This window comes from Lontra canadensis, unplaced genomic scaffold (genome assembly GCF_010015895.1).
Source record: "Lontra canadensis isolate GAN:19392208 unplaced genomic scaffold, GSC_riverotter_1.0 scaffold13, whole genome shotgun sequence".
NCBI classification, from domain to species: domain Eukaryota; kingdom Metazoa; phylum Chordata; class Mammalia; order Carnivora; family Mustelidae; genus Lontra; species Lontra canadensis.
In genome coordinates this window covers 18,126,890-18,145,524 of record NW_022631007.1, presented here as the reverse complement: position 1 = coordinate 18,145,524, position 18,635 = coordinate 18,126,890, and the positions used below count along the sequence as shown (strand labels likewise).

The 18,635-nt window shown below is 56.2% G+C and overlaps 1 protein-coding gene across 1 annotated transcript in view; it reads right to left on the bottom strand.

Moving 5' to 3' along the window:
* CROCC2 (ciliary rootlet coiled-coil, rootletin family member 2) overlaps positions 1-18,635 on the bottom strand; it is a 59,870-nt gene that overhangs the window by 25,799 nt on the left and 15,436 nt on the right. The window contains exons 6-18 of the mRNA XM_032857954.1: positions 16,016-16,119; positions 15,300-15,527; positions 14,048-14,144; positions 13,521-13,727; positions 13,006-13,217; positions 11,264-11,446; positions 10,654-10,798; positions 10,131-10,277; positions 9,656-9,898; positions 3,987-4,180; positions 1,833-1,960; positions 1,174-1,343; positions 446-622 (exon numbers count right to left, since the gene is read on the bottom strand). Coding sequence (XP_032713845.1) covers positions 446-622; positions 1,174-1,343; positions 1,833-1,960; positions 3,987-4,180; positions 9,656-9,898; positions 10,131-10,277; positions 10,654-10,798; positions 11,264-11,446; positions 13,006-13,217; positions 13,521-13,727; positions 14,048-14,144; positions 15,300-15,527; positions 16,016-16,119 — 2,235 coding nt within the window. The remainder of the gene's footprint in view (positions 1-445; positions 623-1,173; positions 1,344-1,832; positions 1,961-3,986; positions 4,181-9,655; positions 9,899-10,130; positions 10,278-10,653; positions 10,799-11,263; positions 11,447-13,005; positions 13,218-13,520; positions 13,728-14,047; positions 14,145-15,299; positions 15,528-16,015; positions 16,120-18,635) is intronic.

The following is an 18,635-nucleotide window of genomic DNA, read 5'->3' as shown; positions in this document are numbered from 1 at the left end:
GAGTGAACAGATTAGTGGGTAGATGGATTAGTGGATGGATGGATGGATAGATGATGGATGTGTGGAAGGATTGATGGGTAGAAGGGTGGATGAGTGAATGGATGGGTGTATTGATGACGGATGGGTGGATGGGTGGATGGATTGATGGGTTGGATGGATTGATGGGTGGATGGATGGATGGATGACGGATGGGTGGATGGAAGGATGGATTGGTGGGTGGATGGGTGGATGGATGGATGGATGAATGGATTGATGGGTGGATGATGGATGGGTTGCTGGATGGATGAGCAGGGGCTTGGATGTCTGTCCACCAGAACTTCTGTGGAAGACCATAGTTGCAATAGCAGTGACCTAGAAAGGTTGCCCTCATAGCCCTCTTGTTGGGTGAGAGAAGGCATGGTGATGTCGATGGCATGTTTCCTGCTGCCTCATAGTCCCCTGTCACCTGTTGCATCTCATGTTCCAGCTGGAGGAGACTCTCATCCCTCTCACGCTTCAGGCTCTGAATCTCATCCTTCAGAGCCTCCCTCTTGGCTGCATTCTTTGCCACCAGCTTCTTCTCCTGTTCCAACCGGCGAGCTGCCACTTCCTTCTCCTCTGTCAGAGACAGACTCAAGTTCTCCTGGGCCAACACAAAGGGACAGGCTGTGATGGCTGCGTAGGTCAGGACATGTGAGACCAGCAGGTCCTAAGTGAGACCTGGTTCATGGGACAGACGGCAGGGCAGGACAGGTCCCCAGAGGTTGGCCACTCCAGCTATATCACACTTGTCTCACATCATGACACCAAAGCAGGACCCGAGTCTCTCCAACTGCCCTCCTACATTTATGTAGTGGTTCATAACCCCCTCCAGAGCCTCCACATTCATGAGATGTATAATATGTCAAGCATGACCTGCAGGGAAACCTCCCTCCATCTACTGGCCCTCAGACTGCAGCCAGGTCAGCTTGCACGAGGTCTGGGCTCTTTGGCACACAGGCCCCAGGCTCTGGGTGGCTCAGGCTCACTTGAACTTGGAAGAGTCCTCCTCTGGCCCTAGCCACGGCATGGCTGGGGCACCTCTGTCTCCTGGCTGGTCTCCTAGGCTCCCACCCCCAGCTGTCTGCTGCATTTTAGGACATGGTAGACCCCAGGGAAGTGACCAGGCAGCTGGGTGGCCCAACAGAAGCAGACCTTCTCCCTCTGGAGCCGAGCCAGGTCCTCATGGTGGGCCAGCGCCTGACTCTCTAGCGCCAGCTGCCCCTCCCGCTCCTGCTGCGCCACTTGCCGCTGAAGCTTCTCCATGTCCCACTGTAGCTTTGTCTCCTGGACCTCCCAGGAACTTTTCAGCTGCTGCATTTCCACTGTGAAGTGACAGGTGCATCAGGGGCTGGCTATGAGGCCCCCACAGCATGGAACCCCCGTGGCCCTTACGAACCCCCTGTGGAGTGCCAGCCCCATGGAGGGACAGCCACCTGCTCTGAGGAGGCTGCCAGAGCCGGGAGACAAAGCACTTCCTGCCTCACTGTGTGCGTCCTAAGTTCTCACCTTGTACTTGCTATGGCCAGGCCACTCCATGCAGGGCGGGCTGACCAGGGAGCATAGGGGAGGGGCAGGGAGCCAGCTTGCTGATCTTGTGGCCACAGCCCAGTTTGGTGTCTGGGCCCATCCCTGGAAGCAGGTGGGGTGGGTGCCCATCCCTCCCAGACAAGAGTGGCAGGAGCTGTCCAGCCCTGTGAGCTCCAGGCCTGTGTCTGCCTCCCTTCGAGGCACTGGGGAGTGGAAGCAGCACATCTGGAGACTGAGATCCTCTGACGGGGGAGAAGATCAGAGAGAGCCCCCACGGGGAGCACCTTGCAGGGCCTGCTGAGCGAGCCGCATGCTCTGGGCCTCTCCTTCCAGCTGTTCCCTCTGTGCCTGTAGCTGCCTGGACAGCTGCTGGGTCTCAAAGAGGCTGTTCTCCAGAGAGTCCCTCTCAGCCCTGCAGAAAGTCGTCAGACAATGGAGCCTGTCACCCAGGCAGTCCTGCCGATGAGTGATGGCGGAGAGCTCATTTCCGAGACAGTGGGACAGTGCCCGCCAGGCCAGTTTCACAAATCACAAGAAAAACAGAATAAACATCTCATTCATTTTAAATCTCTAGAACCAAAGTAGGCCCTGCACAAAATAATCTTTCGGATGGATTAAAAAGCTAAGTGAAACAAAACAAAACAAGCAGCAAATAAACAACTCAGAACAATAAAAATAGTAGAGGGGCATTGGTGGCTCAGTCGGTTAACCATCCAACTCTTGATTTCAGCTCAGGCCATGAGCTCAGGATGGTGAGATCAAGCCCCAGGGGTCTCAGCCTCCTGGAGCAGAGGCCCAGCAAGACCAGTCAGGGTGCAGGCAGGGGCCAGGCAGAGACCCCACCAATCTCTCTGGCCAGTGAGTGGCCCAGCACCCTGCGAACTGAGAATGTGTCTGTGGGGCTGCCGCCTCATCAGGGCCCTGCTGTGGGGGCTGTAGGACCTGGAACCCTGGGGTCCTCCATCACTGTCATGCAGCCCACTGCAGGAGAATCAAGCTACAGCAGGACTCCGCACCCCTGCTGGTTGTCGGCATCACCTGGAGCTGGTTAAGGCTGCCGTGGTCACACCCTCCAGCCCACAGAGCCTGCCCAATAAACACACCCTGTGCCTGCTGGGGGTCATGTGTGCCAGGCACAGGTGGCTTGATGAGTCCCCAGCAGCCTTGTCAGCAGAAGCTCAGACTGCTCACCGTGAAGTGCTGTTTAATGAGCAGCGGGCACTGTCTGGGGGCCACTGGGTTGGCAGGTGCAGGGACCTTGGGCCCAGTGGTCAGGACTGGGCTTGGAGTGGGGATCCTGGGCTCCTGAGGCCTCTGCCCAGCCTCTGCCAGTGATCTGGGCAGCAGATGTTGGCAGGTGATGGGCCTCTAACCCCTGCTCTTCTGAGTACCCGTGGGGCCTGGGAGGGGGCAGCAGGCAGGGATCTCCACTCCTGCTGACCCAGAGTAGCCTTTGTTAAGTTTTCTGTTCCAATTTCTCTCAGCTTTCATTTGCAAAAGAGGTTTGTCTGTGAAGATGTTTAAGGACCTGGGACTCGAAGGGTTCTTGTGATTCCCCAGATTCTGGAATTCCAAGAGGAAACCTTTCTACAAAAATACTTAGATGTTCTCAAGAGAGCCTGCAAGTTTGGGGCCAGAAAGCCACCAGTTTTTGGATTTCCAGAGACCTTGGAACTAGCTCCGCCCATGGGGCAATAGCCAACAGGCACCTTGTTCTCACCTCCAAGTGCCTATTTCAATCCTTCTGCAAGTGACTCCTGATGGTCTTTGAAGCTCATCTTGGCATCAACCTCATGGTTCCCTGGGGCTGACACTGCCCCTGGCTTCAGGGGTGGGCATGTGACTCCATCCTGCCAACCTGAGCCTTGCAACTCCCGGGATTGGTTTAGAACATCTAATGCTTCATGATGGCCAATGGCACAGATTTTGGACTTGTGGGGAGAAGGTCACTATGTCTGCTGGAGGAGGGAGTCTGGAGTGGCCATTGACAATTTACCACCTTTTACCCTGAGCCTGCCTGAGAGCAAAATTCCCTGAGTTAAGTAGCACTAAGAAGGGAGAGACAGGATCCTGATAGCACTGTGGAAGCACTTGGATCCAGCCTTGCCTGAAGCCATGTGTACCCTGAACTTCTTAGACCCATGAGCAAGACATCCCATGCTTCCCTTCTGCCGGTCTGAACTGGGTTTCTGGTTACTTGGAATCTGGCCAGTAGAGCCACTTTGCTCAGGAGGGCTATCCCAGGGTTCTCACTAGATTCACTTCTAGATGCTCCTCCTATCCAGGCACTGTGCTTGCCTCTCGCTCACAACCTCTCTCCCACATAGACAGACTTGCTCTGATCTACAGTCTTGGAGAGGTGCCTGCCCGCTGCCACACTGGAGGCCCTTCAAGGATGAGGCTGTGTGGACACCAGTTGTTGGAAGGACCCCGGGTACCTGAGGTCAGCTGCCTCCTCAGCTGTGAGCTGGACCTGCCTCTCCAAGGCCTCCTGTTTGGCCAGCAGCTGGGTCAGCTCATCAGACAAAGCCTCCTTCTCTTGCAGGGCCCTCTGCAGAGAGTCCATCTGGGCCTCCTGGTCCTGCAGGCTCTGGGCCAGCTGCTCTTCCAGGGCCTGTTTCTTGCACGTGACCTAGGGGAGAGGGCAGGGACAGTCTGGCAGAAAGTGGGAGGGTGAGGGAAGGATGAGAAAAGAAGCAATTTTGTGCAGAATGGTGCAGAGGAAGAGAGGGGGAGGAGAGGGGGAGGAGAGTGGACAGGAGAGTGGACAGAAGACAGGCTGGACCTCAGAAGGGAACGTGTGTGTTTTCACAGCAGAGGGGCCTCCTCTCCTGAAGCAAAGGCAGAGAAGTCCCTGATCTGAGCATTCCTAGGGAAGAGCCTGCCCCTGATCTAAACGGTAGCCTTGGTTGGCCCACAAGTGTCCAGGAAGCAGAAAACATGACACAACAATGACAGGAGAAGGTGGCAGAGGACCAGGTTGCTGTAGACAAACACTTCCATCAAGAACATCACAAGACTCTAGACAGGATTGGACACAGGGATCTGTGCAAGGCCTCAGAGAGCTACCAGGGCAGTGGGGACTGAAGGAACTGAGACCTAGAGGGAGGGACACAGAGGACTGAAGCCACCACTTGGCATCTCTTCTCTCCACAGAATTTGTTCGTCTAGAAGTTTTGGCCTCCATTTCTCAGTTTCTAAAACAGAATTTCTGATGGGACTATGGCCTCAGGGGAACAAAAACTCAAGTTCAGAACCATCATAGCAGAGGGGCCATAACAAACAGCCCAACTTTCAGTTGCACTCACACAGGGCCTCACCCTGGTAGTGGAATGGAATCAGAACTAGATCATCCCTCATACAAGCTGAAGCCCAGGTCTGAGTCACTAACACCAGGCACTGTGGTGATCATTTACATTACTGCCCACCAGAACCAGAAGTAAGTCTTCCTGGAAGAATAGAGTCATCAAGATCGTCAAGTTGTTTCTACAATTTTTGACCCATGATATTTGGCATTTAATCAACATTACCAGGCATATCAGGAGATAGGATTATATAGCAAAAAACAAAGCAAAACAAAACAAAAAAACACATGTAAGAACATAAAATAAATACCGATGTCTTCCTGGTCTCTTGGGTACTCAGATATTGGAGTTGTCAGATACAGAGTTTAAAGTAGCTGTGATTCAAAGTTTGAGAAGATGGATGGCAAGATGTGGAATTTCACAACAGAACTAGAAACTAGAAACAATCTAATTTTAAAATATAGTGACTGAAATTAATAAACATATGGATTCAATGCCAGCTTAGACAGAAAAGAGGACTACTCTTCTGGAAGATAGACAAAAGAATGTATTCAGACTGAATCATGAAGAGAGAAATGGATGAAAAACACAGGAAAGAGTGTGACAGACACATGGGACAAGGCAAGAAGGTCCAACATGTGTACAATTGAAGTTGCAGTAGGAGAGGAGAGGGAGAATTTGAACAGGTACTACACAAGAATATCCCAAATCCAGTAAAATCCTTCAAGCCACAGATTTAAAATGAAACATAATCCTCCAATAGGATAAATACAAAGAATTTATCACAGACACAGAGCATAGTAAAGTTTCCGAATACCAGAGATAAGAAAGACACCTTTTAAAACCAGAGGGGAAGGGGTGCCTGGGTGGCTTAGTGGGTTAAAGCCTCTGCCTTTGGCTCGGGTCATGATCCCAGGGTCCTGGGATCAAGCCCCGCATTGGGCTCTCTGCTCAGGAGGGAACCTGCCTCCCCCCTCCGCCTGCCTCTCTGCCTCCTTGTGATCTCTGTTGGTCAAATAAATAAATAAAATCTTAAAAAAAACCCCAAAAACCAAAACCAAAAACAAAACCAGAGGGGAAAACACACATTACCTTAAAATGAGCAACAAGAAGACTGACATCTGATTTCCAAGCAGCAACAAGAAAAGTCAGAAGACAGTGGGATGAATTCATCAAAATGCTAATGGCAATAATGGCTATCCTGGTATTATTCTATAACCTATTAAAAAATCCTTCAAACATTGAGACTAGAACTTTCTGCTTCTGATAATGGTGAAGGAGGTCGTTGAAGACCAGCCCTCCCATCTGGGGCAGCTGGAAAATTTTGCAGTGCACCTGCAACATAAGAAACTCTATGAGGGCCCGAGAGCTGCCAAAGCAGTCAAGATCCAAGCAGGTGTGCATCCAGCTGAGCCCAACACTGTACCACAGATCTCCCTTGTGTACTGGCCAGCTCCTAAGTAGCTCAAGGCTCCTTTGCAGCCTTGAATAAGGCCTTACCTAAAGGCTGGGGACTTGACTTATGGTTTCAGCAGGCTTAGGAGACTAGGGAGACATAACCTTGAGTTCAAAGCTACTGAAACAGTTGGGGAGGTAAAGATATCAGAGAGGAGGGGAGACTCAGATTCTGTATTGTTTTTAAAAATGGTATTCTTTTTCTCTAAAAATAAAATAACTCCAAACAAGTATGGGGCCAACAGACTATGAATCTGAATGAGAAGTGGGAGCCAAGGATCTGAAAAGTCACACAGAACTTTGGGCAGTCTTAACAGAATTGGGAAAACAAAACCTGGAGGTAGGGCTCACCAGAAGGTAGAAGCTTTGGTCAGTACCCAGCATGTCCACTGAGGGGCCTGGGAGAATTGTGTTGTACCCACGTGCACACCAGAAACAGGAAACTGTTGCTCTTCACAGAGGCCATGATTGTGAACACGGAAACCTTAGAGCTCACCAGTGAACTCGGTAAGGTCACGTGACTCAAATTTCATAGGTAAGGTCACGTGACTCAAATTTCATGTACTTCTCTACACTAGTAATGAATAGTAGGAAAATAAAATTAAAACAGCAAAGCAATTCACAATATCAACTTTAAGAATCAATTTAATCAAATGTGGGCAAGACATTTACACCAAGCACAAAACACAGCTGAGAGAATTAAGAGAGATACCACACCTTTACGGAGGGACACCATGATGTCATGAAGGTGTCCAGGCTTCTGAAATTGACCTGTAAAGTCAGTACAATCTTAATCGAGGTTCTAGCAAGCTTTACGGGGGTGGGGGGAGCAGGGAATGACAGAAATTTGCAAGCTGATTCTGAAATGTACATGGATATGTAAAAAATTTAGAACAGTCAAAAACCATTTTGAAAAAGAAGAGTAAAGGTGCGCCTGGGGGGCTCAGTTGGTTAAGCATCGGCTTTTAGCTCAGGTCATGATCCCAGGTTCCTGGGATCAGGTCCTGCTTCAGGCTCCCTGCTCAGCGGGGGGTCTGCTTCTCCCTCTCCCTCTGCCTGTCGCCCCAACTGTGCTTTCTCTTGCTATCTCTCTCTCTCTCTCAAATAAGTAAGTAAAATCTTAAAAAGAAAAAGAAGAATAAGATTGGAGGACCCATGCTACTCAATTTCAAGCTTTATTGAGAAGTACGGTAACCAAGACCGTGTGGTCTGGGGGAAGGAATGAGGAGATTGCATAGGTCAACAATCTGATCTGTGCCCCTATGTGCAGACATATGTTCAATATACTTTCAACAAGTCATTAAGGTAATTCAGGGGAGAAAGGACAGTCTTTAAAAATTTGTATGTTTGTATGGATATTTGTATGAAAAATACAGCTGGATATTTGTATGAAAAATAACAGACTGCAGGTCTTACTTTACATGATGCTCCAGGGTTTCACACATTTTGGGGGCATCAGAATCACCGGGAAGTCTCCTTACAATCCAGATTTCTGCCGCCCACCCTGTAGTTTCTGGCTCAGTCGGTTTTGAGCAGGGCATTTTGAGAATCTGCATTTCTACCTTGTTCCCAGGTGTTGCTGCTGCTGCTGCCCTAGGGAGAACACTTTGAGAACCACTGCCATACTCACAGACCCCTATGTTAGAGTTGGGTGAAGACACAGGCGAGCATTTGGTTGTCCTTGGGCTACATAAAAGTGTCTGAGACAGTACCTAGGAAATCCTAACCACACATTTTTTAAAAACTTGGCAAATTGGATTTTACCGAAGTTAAAAACAACAGTAAGAAAATGTCTAGGCAAGTCACAAAGGTGAGTGAACTATTCCAGTTACATCTGTCTGACAAGGCACTCGCGTTCAAGATACATCAAAAGTTCTTATATGTCCATAACCAAACACCCAGTAAGAACGGGCACAAAAGTTGAACAGACACTTGACAAAATACGGTATGCAACTTTCCAGCGAGCATAAGAACAAGTACTCAGATCATCTGTTATCTAGGACATGTCAGTTCAAACCACCATGGTATATAACTTCACACACACACACACACACACACACACACACAGAAGAGCTGAAAAGCAGAAATGGGTGATGCCAAGTGTGGACGAGGCCGCGAAGCCACTGAAAGCCCGCCCTGCCCCCCACTGGTCCATTGCTGGCAGTGGAGAAAGCAATGCAACCAGTTCAGAAAATCACTGGCCCGTTTCTTATTCGGTTTGACACCCACCTGCCCAACGGCCACATTCCCCTCCCTATACATGTTTGCAACTCATACACCTATGTCCATGGCCGCCTTGTGCATCAAAACCCAGACTGCGAAGAACCCAAATGCCCAGCAGCAAGGAAATGGGAAAATGAATGTGGTTTATTTCTATGTGAAGTGTTACCAGGCAGTCAAAACCCCGAGTTCTCATTACGACTAAGTGCGATGGCGCCCCCTGACATCGTGCTGAGACGGGGCCCCAGCTCTGCGGCTCCCTTTACCAGAAGCTCTCGGACAGTGCATGGGTGGGGTGCGTGGCACAGAGACTGCCTGGGGCGGGGTGGACCTGAGGCCCTGGGGAGACCGTCCTTGTCTCCTTGGTGCCGGCCATGCTGTGCACGCAGTGGTCACAACTCGTGGACCTGTGCGGTGGCTCTTGAGTGCAAATCACACTCCAGTGACAGGAGGAGGGAAGAGATGGGCTGGAAAGGATGGGACAGAGCCTGAGGGACAGAAGGACTCAGAGCTGAGTCTCAGAGCACCCAAGACAGCTGGTGGTCCTGGGTGCCCGAGACTATGGGCGCAGCGTTCCACATGGGGCAACAGGCTGGGATTGGAGGAAAGCAAAGTGCTCCAGGGTCACTCCCCACAGAGCCTGCCTTCCTCCAAAGGCCGAGGTCCGGGGAGAGTGGGGGAATGAATGCATGAGCAAAGACGCAGACAGAACAGGGAGCACAGAGAGGTCCAGGGAGGAGAGAAACAGGATAGAGGAGGAAGCAGTGACACTCCTGACCCCCAAGTGTGTGGAAGTCATGAGCCAGAGCCTTTCGGTACTCTGAGGGGGGTCCTAGGACAGGCCCTGGACATGGGGGACAGGCTCCACGTACTGATTCTCTGCATATCCCACCCCCATCTCCGCCCCACCAACCCCCGACCCCCGCACCGGGAAGCCGGTGTCAGAGCGGGCTTTGAATCTGGCCACAGCGGTTAGCGGTTAGCTTTGGTGGCGGAAGGCACTGCAGCAGCCATCCTGAGCCAGGGTGACTTCAAAAGGTGACCTGTTGCCTTCCATGCCCCAGAGAGCCGGGCGGGGCAGCCCTGCTGGGTGGGAGCAGGGCCCAGGAGCACGGCGGACACCTCACCTGGTCCACCTGCTCCTGCAGCTGGGCCTTCTGCAGCTGGAAGCGGGCAGCCTGCCCCAGCTGCTGCTCTAGCTGCTGCTCCAGCTGCTGCTCCAGGCGCCCACAGGCCCGCTGCAGGCCCCCGCACTCCGTCTGCACCAGCTCCAGCTGCTGCTCTGCCCGTACCAGCCGCTCCCGCGCTCCGGCCTGCTCCCGCTCCAGTGCCTTCTGCTGCTCCCGCAGCTGGTCCCGTTCCTGCTCCAGCTGCCATGGTGGCGGGGGGCGGGGGGGTGGTGGTGGGGGTTGCAGGCAGGGAGGCAGATGTGTTCCATATGCCGGCACCCTCTGTCCCGTGGCCTGAGCACCCCGCCTGGCCTGTACGGGACCTGGCAGTCTCCTGTACCCCAGTATGCCTCCTCTCCGGACCCCTGCTCTCTTGGCAGGAATGGAGAAGGGGAGGAGGGTGGTGGCGGGGGGTGGGGGGCTTGCTTCTCACCTGCAGGACCAGGTGGCTCAGGTTGCCTTTGTCGTGAGCCAGCGCCTCTGTCAGGGCCGCCATCCTGGCCAGAGAGTCCCTTTGCTCTGCTCCCTCTGACTTCAGCCGGGTCACAAGCAGTTCCAGGTCAGTGCTGCTGGACTCAGCCTATAGGGGGACAGCGCTGTCACTCTGATGAGACTTCAGATCTGCAAGCAGACCTACCCAGGGGGAGCTGTGGTGCCAGGAAGGGAGGGAGCTCTGGGCAGGACAGGGTGGTGAGGCCTCTGAGGTGGGCACTGGCCCCCTGGGTCCTCAGGCTGCAGCCAGATGTGGTGGGGTAGCCCCACGAGATGCACGGAGAAGCAGGTATGGCCAATGGCCAGGCAGGACAGGCCTGCGCCCACCAGCTGGGGACCCAGGAAGCTGTTGGTGGCTTTGGGAAATTTGGTGATGGACTGAGGGTCCTGGAGGGTGAGGAGACAAGTGAGTGGGAGGGGGCAGGCCAGCGTAGACAGTGGGGGAGAACAGGCAGGGCGGGTACCTGGGCCAGGGCTTTGCGCAGGCCCTCCCTCTCGCTCTCCAGAACATCCCTCTGTAGCCGGGCTGAGTTCAGTGCCTCCTGGGCTGAAACCAGCTCCTTCCTAAGCCCCGAGACCTTCTCCTCCAGCTGCTCCAGGCGCCCTTGACTGCAGTCCAGAAACCAGAGGACAGAGACTGTGAGGTCACCTCAGGGCAAGGTAGGGGCCACAATGGGCAGGATGATGGCCTACAGATCCCTCCAAGCCCAGGGAGCCCCAGAGGAGTATGCACAGCTTTGTAGGGCCCAGAAACTCATTAGTCCTGTTTCAGGCCTGGGTGGGTGGTCTTGGTCCATACCTTGACAGCTCTGGGTGAGGAGAGTGTGTGTGTGTGTGTTTGTGTGTGTGCGCTCACAGCGCACTCTGGCCCTGGGGGTGGGGAGTAGACCCTGCTGGGAGGTTGCAGCAGGGGTGAGGGGGTGTGGGTGATGCCCAGCCTGGGGGAATCTGGAGAACCCTTTGCCGCTGCTGTCCGATCAGGTGCCCCCACTCCCAGCCTGGTGAGGACATGGCCCTCTTTGTGGCTGGGGACACAGAGGCTGAGAGGCGTGGCAGCCACTCTGCCTGGCACACCTGGTCTCTAGCTCCCTGCGGCCCCGCTCGGCCTGCTGCGTCAGCTCTTCCTTCCGCTCTGCCCACAGCAAGAGGCCCCTCTGCAGCTCCTCGGTCTGGGCCTCCAGCCTCTGCTTCTCTGCATCTGAAATGGCCGCCTTCCCCCTCATCTCGTCCACCGCAGTCTCCAGAGCCCTTTTCTCTCTGGTGGCAGGGGAGGCGGAGGGTTGGGGCAGCCCCAGGACTGGATCTGGGGAAGGGGAGCTGAGGGACATCCCGTAGGTAGAGTCAAACATAAGGGGAGTCCCAGGAGCATGGCAGGGCCAGGTGGACGCCAGGCCAGGGGGTCACTGAGGGCAGCACGCTGGGGAAGCATGGTGGGGGACAGAAGAGACCCAACCAGCTCGGGCTCTGGCAGGCCGGTCCCCTCCTGGAGGTCTTCTCTGAGCCGGAAAGCACTCAAGGGTCCTGCTCCCTGGTGTGTGCCGTGCTCAGCTTTCTGCCACACAAAGGCCAAGTTCAGCTAGTCCTTGCAGAGCTCAGCGGGAAGGAAGGGACCCCTCGTCTGCTGGCACCCTGTCCACCTTGTCCCACAGGAGCCCTGGGCCCTGGAGGTGTAGCAGCCTTGTGCAAAGCTGTGCTCACAGGCTGACCCACCCCTGGGTCCTCTCAGCATGCCACCCCTCAGCCAGGGATCTGGACCTCAGCTGCTCCCCCTCGGGCTCTGGCCCCTGGAGCAGCCCGTCCCGAAGCCTCCCTTTCCCAAGTGCCTGTGGGATCTGGCCCCTCTGCCCCACACGCTCAGGTGCCCACCCACGCAGGACCCCCTGTCCAGCTGCTGCAGCTTGCCCCTAGCAGCCAGACCAGTGCTTCCAAGCCATGTGTGTAGGAGGCAGTGACCCCTGCTAATAGCTGCCCGGCCCCTACTGCCCTCTGCTCCATGGGGAGAGGGTCCTCCAGCCTCACCCTGCTCATCGCAAGGCTCTGTGCTCCCCCACCTCGGCTCCGGTCTGCCCCCGGGAAGGCCTACCCCGTCAGAGGAAGGCTTCGGCCCTCCATGTACCCTCCTCCTCCAAACCCCATGTCAGGCTGAGCTCCTCTGCCCTTGTCTTTCCCTCAGCAAGCTCCCTGTTCCTCCAGCCCAAGCCTGCTGGCCTCCCACGTCCCAGCTCAGGAAGCCTGTGGCTTTGGGAAGTCCCACCTATCCCCTCAATCAGGACTAGGTGTCCGAGGAGATTCTTGTCCTGTGCTTCCCAAAACTCACCAACCCCAGGGCAGTAAGATGCCCACAGAAGCCTCCAGAAAGCCTCATGGCGAACTGTACCACAGGTGGCTAGATCCACAGGGCAACCCAGGAGGGTTCTCAAGCGACCCCAATGCATGTGGAGGGAAGGGAGTTCGGGGGGATTTATGGACCATTTCTGAAGGATGGACAGACCCTTCGGAGGAGTCCTGGGAGTCAGACAGGAGGCGGGAGACGGGAGAGAGTGTGGAAGTGGAGCACAGAGGCAGTCTGAGGGGGGCAGGGCATCCGCTGAGCCCCGGCTCTGGGAAGGTGTGTCCTGGGCAGAGGCAGCCCAGGTGGGCCCAGCTGAGGGCAAGGAGACTCAGAGCAGGTGGGTGGCCGTGGGCCTGAGGGGACAAGGGAGGGGGCCTCGCCAGGAGCAGTTTTGGTCCTGGAGGTGGGGCCCCCTCTCTCCCTCCTGCTGGCAGCACCCGTGGGGTGGCACTGCCTGACCTGACCCACTCAGCCCTCCCGTCACCTTCGCAGGAGCTCGCTGGTTGCCCGGCAGTGCTGTGCCTCCCGGCTCTGCATCTCCAGCTGGCGCAGGAGGTCCTCGCGCTCCCGCCCCTGCTCCTGCGCCCGCTCCTGGAGGAGCCTCCTGGAGGCCTGCAGCTCCTGCTGGCTCTCGGACAGCTGCTCCCGGAGCCTGGCAGCCACCGCCTGCGACAACTCCAGTTGCAGGCGCAGCTCCTGCCCGGGACGGGGGTGCAGCGTGAGCCCCTGCTGACCCTTGACCAGACTCTCCCCAGAAGGATGCCCTCAGGACCAGAGCCAAAACTCCCTGGCCTCAAAGATGCACCGGCTGTGTCCAGACCCTTCCCCGGAGCCACTTCCTTCTCAAAGGCCCCCGGCTCCCTGTGCTGGCACCCAGGCTGCCCTCCGTGTGGCCCCCAGGGATCCAGCTCTGGGAGAGCTACAGCAGGCCTATAATGGCACTTTGGCCCTGGTGGGGATCCGGGCACAGCTTTGCCCCTGTTGGCCGTGGGTGCCCACCTGTTCCAGACGCTGCCGCCTTTCGATGGCTGTCTGCACAGCCTGCAGTGCAGGCTCCGGGGTGTCCAGGGGGTGGGCCCACAGTGGGGACATGCCCCGGTAGGGGGACGCAGAGCGTGCGGGCCACCCCTGCTGGCCCCGTGCCTCCTCGGTGCCCGTCCCGCCGCTCTGTGCCAGCTCCGGGCCCCCGGCATCCGCCTGGGCCACCTTCAGGGTACGGAGAGGAGGGGACAGAGGGAAGGAGCTGAGGGCTAGGGCCACGTGGGGACCCTCCAGATCCCGTGAGTGGTCAGCCCTCAGGACCCCAGCGCCTCAGCTGCTCTCCCACGGGAAGGACCGAGGGCCCGCACCTCTGTGATGCTCTTCAGAACGCGCTGCAGGGACAGAACTTGCTCCTCCAAGGCGTCCAGCTGGGCTCCAGGGCTCCGGGCCTGCCATGGCCGGAGCAGCTGCCTCAGCAGGGCTGGCCCCACACCCCCACCCTGGGCTGGCCCCCCGCGGAGAGCCGCTTTCCCAGCCCTGCGCACCAGCTTCTGAACCTGTGTTCTGAGGGAAGAGAGGGTGGTCTCCTTCTTTGAGTTCTCCTCTGTGAGCTTCTCCACCAGCAGGGTCTGCTCAGAGAGTCTGGAGAAAAGGTGGGGCTGGGGAAAGGGTTGTCGGAGCAGAGAACAAAGCCCAGCACGTGGACACGGGGGCACCCATAGACGTGCAGGCTGTGTCCAGACTCCCCTGCGGTGCAGCCTACACCCCGGCTTTGGGCGAGTTGGCCTTGGTTCCTTTTCTGGGCAGGAACTTCTCATCTGCTCCAGAACCATCAGTGGCCCCTGCCGTCTCTGCAGAATCAGAGTTGAGCATTCCAGGCCCCCACCACTACCATGACTGGCTCTCCAGCATCATAGCCAGTGGCCCCCTGAGGCCATGCCCCTGTCCTTACGGCCTTTGGTCCAGCTGCTTCCTCTGCCGGGAGCACCTCAGCCACGGAAAGTCTAACAAGTTATGTCACTATCCCTTCCTTCCCAGGAGCCACCTCCTTCTCAGAGTTCTCTGGGTCCCCCTTCCCGTGGCCCTGCATCTTTGGTGCAGGTCCTGGGGTGCAGCTGCTGCAGGCTACCATGCTCCTTTGGGGCTGGTCTGGGGTCCTTGGACTCAGCTGGCTCCCTGAGGGCAGGCCTGCAGGTATCTGTGGCCAGGCAGTCCTCGGTTCTGAGGAATTGTGCTTGGATTCAGCAGGTTAGGCCTCCCCTGGGGCATTGCCTCCCCACTGTCTGCTGGAGCTGCTCTCCTGAAATTTCTGAGCTGCCAATGTAGCTCTGTCCAAAACCTCGTGGGCTTGCTCTGAGCCTTGCAGACCCCAGGAGAGGCCCTGGTCTCTTCTGCACCAGGAGTATACCTGGGCCCCTCCATCTCCCTCAGCTTCTTAAATGCTCTGCCTCCAAGCGGGTGCCCACCTCTGCAGGGATGTGTTCTCTGCCAGAGAAGTCCCTTTTGGGAGCCAGCCAGGAGGACACCGTCCAGATGTGCCCCTGCCACATTCCCCGAAACCCTCAAAGTTCGGGCGTTCTAGCTTGGCCTCTGGGGCATGGTTCGGGATGCAGGAGCTCACCTTGGGGACCATCCCTTTGGTGCCAGCAGCGTGTGAGGTGCCCTGATGTGGGAGTACTGGGTGCGGGTCAGGAGGCAAAGCAGCACGGGCTGTGTGCGTGAGCCTTGGACCCGCTGCTGCTCAAGGTGGGGAGGGGTAGGTGTCCCACCTCCAAGCCTGCTGTCCCCAGCACCCACCTGGCCTGGAGCGCCACCTTCTCTGCGTCCCAGCGGCCCTGCAGCTGGAGCATCTCCCGCACCTTGTCCCGTAGCTGCTGCTCCAGCCGTGCAGCCCGCTGGGCCCCCCGCTCCAGGCTGCCTGGCCCGCTGCCAGCAGACAGCCGCAGGTGGGAGTCAAGGTTCAGGCAGGCTGTTTGCAGGCGCCAGGCCATCCTGGCTGCCTCCGCTCGCATGTCCGTGAGACCCCTGCGAGGCAAGGGCGGCACCCCCAGCTGAGCCTCAGGACCCAAGGTCATGAGCCGCCCAGATGGGCAGGATCCGGTCATGTGGGCCCTTCTTTCTGCCCACAGCAGACCTCTCCCCTGCCATCCTCAGAAGCCCCCAGCACAAGGCCTGGATTGTGGCCACATCCCAGCCAGGGAAGGGGAGAGGGGGCTGGGCCAGGACAGATAGGACCGCCTCTCTGACCTGCTGAGCCTGTCTCCTGCTGACATGCACTTCAAGGATCCCAGAGCAGAGGGATCCGAGGGGCCCCAACACTCTGCCTAGGGATACCCTCTCTGCAGCATCTCCCAGCTGGCCTGCCCCCTTGCCTTCTCTCCCCTTGCACCCCTGCCTACCTCACTCTGTCTGTGCTTCTCCCCCATTGCCCACCTCTCCTGTCCATTCCTCTGCACCCACAAGGTCAACCTGATGCCCCATGTCCCCCACCCTGGTGGGCCCAGTGCTCGCACCTCTCTGTGGTCGCACGCAGGTCAGCCAGCTGTATGCGGAGTGCGGTGACCTGTCTCCACAGGGGAAGGAGATCCTGGGGCCCCCCTGAGCATGTGCGTGTGCTCTGAAAACAAGAGGCTAGGGTCTGCTTCAGGAGTGGGGTGTGAGGAGCCCTGCAGCCCCTCCCCACAAGCTCCTCTTCCAGATGCCAAGCTGGGTTGGCAGCAGCGGCAGGGAGCAGACCCACAGGGAGTAGCCCGTGGTCCTGCATCTCCCTTTCCCATGGGCTTACCTTCTCAAATAATGCAAATCCCCTGCTTCCTGGGGTGTGGTGCTCACTCCCCCACCCTGAGGACCTGGACCTGGGCAGGTGACCATAGCTGGGTCCTGCCTGGGACCAGGACTCACCCAGCCTGGTCTCCCTGCAGCCCTCCGCAATTGGGTCACCTCCCTCCCCCAATGCAGGGAGGGGAGCTTCCCTTCCTCCCCCAGCACCAAGAGAGCAGCTCTGGGGGAGCCCATAACATGTCCAGCTGTGGGACTTGGTCCTCGAAGGTGCCCGGGACCCAGAAGCCTCTACCACTTGGAGCTCACAGAGGGGAGGTTGCAGAAGCTGCCCGCTGAGACGGGCTAAGTGAATTTGGGTAGTAATGGGGAAGCAGGAAGCCACTGCAGGACTGCAGTGGTGGGAGAGGGGACAGAGCTGGGAGCAGTAACGGGATGGAGCCATGTACGTCCAGCGGTGTCTGCCTTCCAGGGAAAGGAGCTGAAGCCCAGGGGTCCTGAGTCTCCACACCACCTTCCCTGGCCCCGAACTCAGCTGTGCCCTGAGTGCTGACCTCCTGCACTTCCAGAGGGCGCAGCACGTGCCCAGCACTGCCCCACACTCCCTCTGCCCTCCCTGCTTGTTATAGGTGCCCCTGGAATGCTGCTTTCCGACAAAGCGTCCTCACTTCCTCCGGCTCTCAGGACACATACACCCTCTCTCCTTCATGAAGCCTTTGCCATCCCCTGTCCTGATCCCACATCCGAGGCCCGCCCACTGAGCCCAGGAACACTTGGCTGTGTGCCCCCAAGTCCTCCGTGTCCTTGCCCAGCTCCACCAACCCCCCATCGTGATCATCAAAGAGCAGGGATTAGACCTGCCCCCTGGAGGAGCGGATGCCTGGCCTGGCTGCCCAGGAACTTCAATTAACTATGTTAGATTCCAGACTTCACAGCTTCCGGAATGCAAGGCTGGGGAGGAACAGTCACGCCAAGAACTGGCGAGGTCAGGAACGCGAGAGCAACACAGGCAACCTCCTGCCAAACTCAGTAACTCGAACACATTTCCTTGACCACAGTGGCTCCAGGGACCGAGAGAGAAGCCTGGTGCCCATCCAAAGGGGGAGTCTGCCCACACTCAGGAGTGAGAACTCAAAGCTGCTTTCCAAGTTGGGGTGCCAGTGAGGACTGACCAGAACCCTTGCGCCCACATACACACGCAAGCACACGCAGACCTGCTTGCAGGGTGCCGTAAGGAGGTACCGTAAGGAGGTACCGTGGATGGAATGTCTGCGTGCCCTAAAATCTGAACGTTGAAACCTAATCCCCAGTGGGACGGGGTTGGGGGTGGGGCCTTCAGCTTCCACCCTCATGATGGAGTTAGTGCCCTTGTGAAAGGGGCCCTGGGGAGCTCCCTTGCCCCCTCCACTGTGCGTGGGTTTGTGTGTGATCATAGTGAGAAGGAGCTGTCCCCTGGCTGCACACTGAATGGCCTCACACCTTGACCTCGGACTTCCTGTCTCTAGAACTGTGAGAATTAATGTTAGCATGACATAAGTTCCAGTCTGTGGTTCTGTGACAGCAACCTGATGGTAAGATGCAAAGGAAAAGTATCTTCCCTATGGATATGGGGTCCCAAGTCAGCCTATATGCAGTTTTCAGTCTGAATTCATACAACCTGGGGTTTAAAAAGGACTCAGGCTGAAAATTTACTTCACTGGGCCCCAAAGACTGTCAGATCCCCTATGCACCTGTCAGAAGCCAACAAAAATCCCTTCTGGAAGATGCCACCTCCTTTCCAGGTTCCAAAGAACTTTCACAAAGTTCTAAGAAAAATAAACAGCTCTTGGTTTAAAATTAAAAAAAAAAAATCTCTAAAGACACAAGGAAACAGAGCACTATGGTTAAGAGCCAGAAGAAACAATAGAATCAGACCTTAAGGAACTTGAGATGTCGGAACATCAAACACAATGGAGAACATACCTATTTTCAGAATGCCTCAGCAAGTAAACAAGAAGCTTGAACATGTGAGTTAAGAGTAAGATATTTGGGAAAGAATCAACCAGAATTCTTAAAGATGAAAACCAGGATATTTGGAATTTAAGCAAAGCGGATAAGGATTAACAGCGCTTGGACACCAGAGACAGGCATGCTGACCAGGTAGGTGTATTTGATGACATTGACTCGACTACTAACCAGGGTGACACAAAGAAGACATGCCAGGTTCAGAAGGCTGAGGGAGTCGGGGGTCCTGAGAGCAGTGGGCCTGCTCGGAGTCAGGAGGAGCGAGGATGAGCACAGGCAACGCTCAGAGATGCCAGGGCTACTTTCTGAAAGTAACAAAGACACAGCAGATGAGTCCGAAGCAGAATAAAT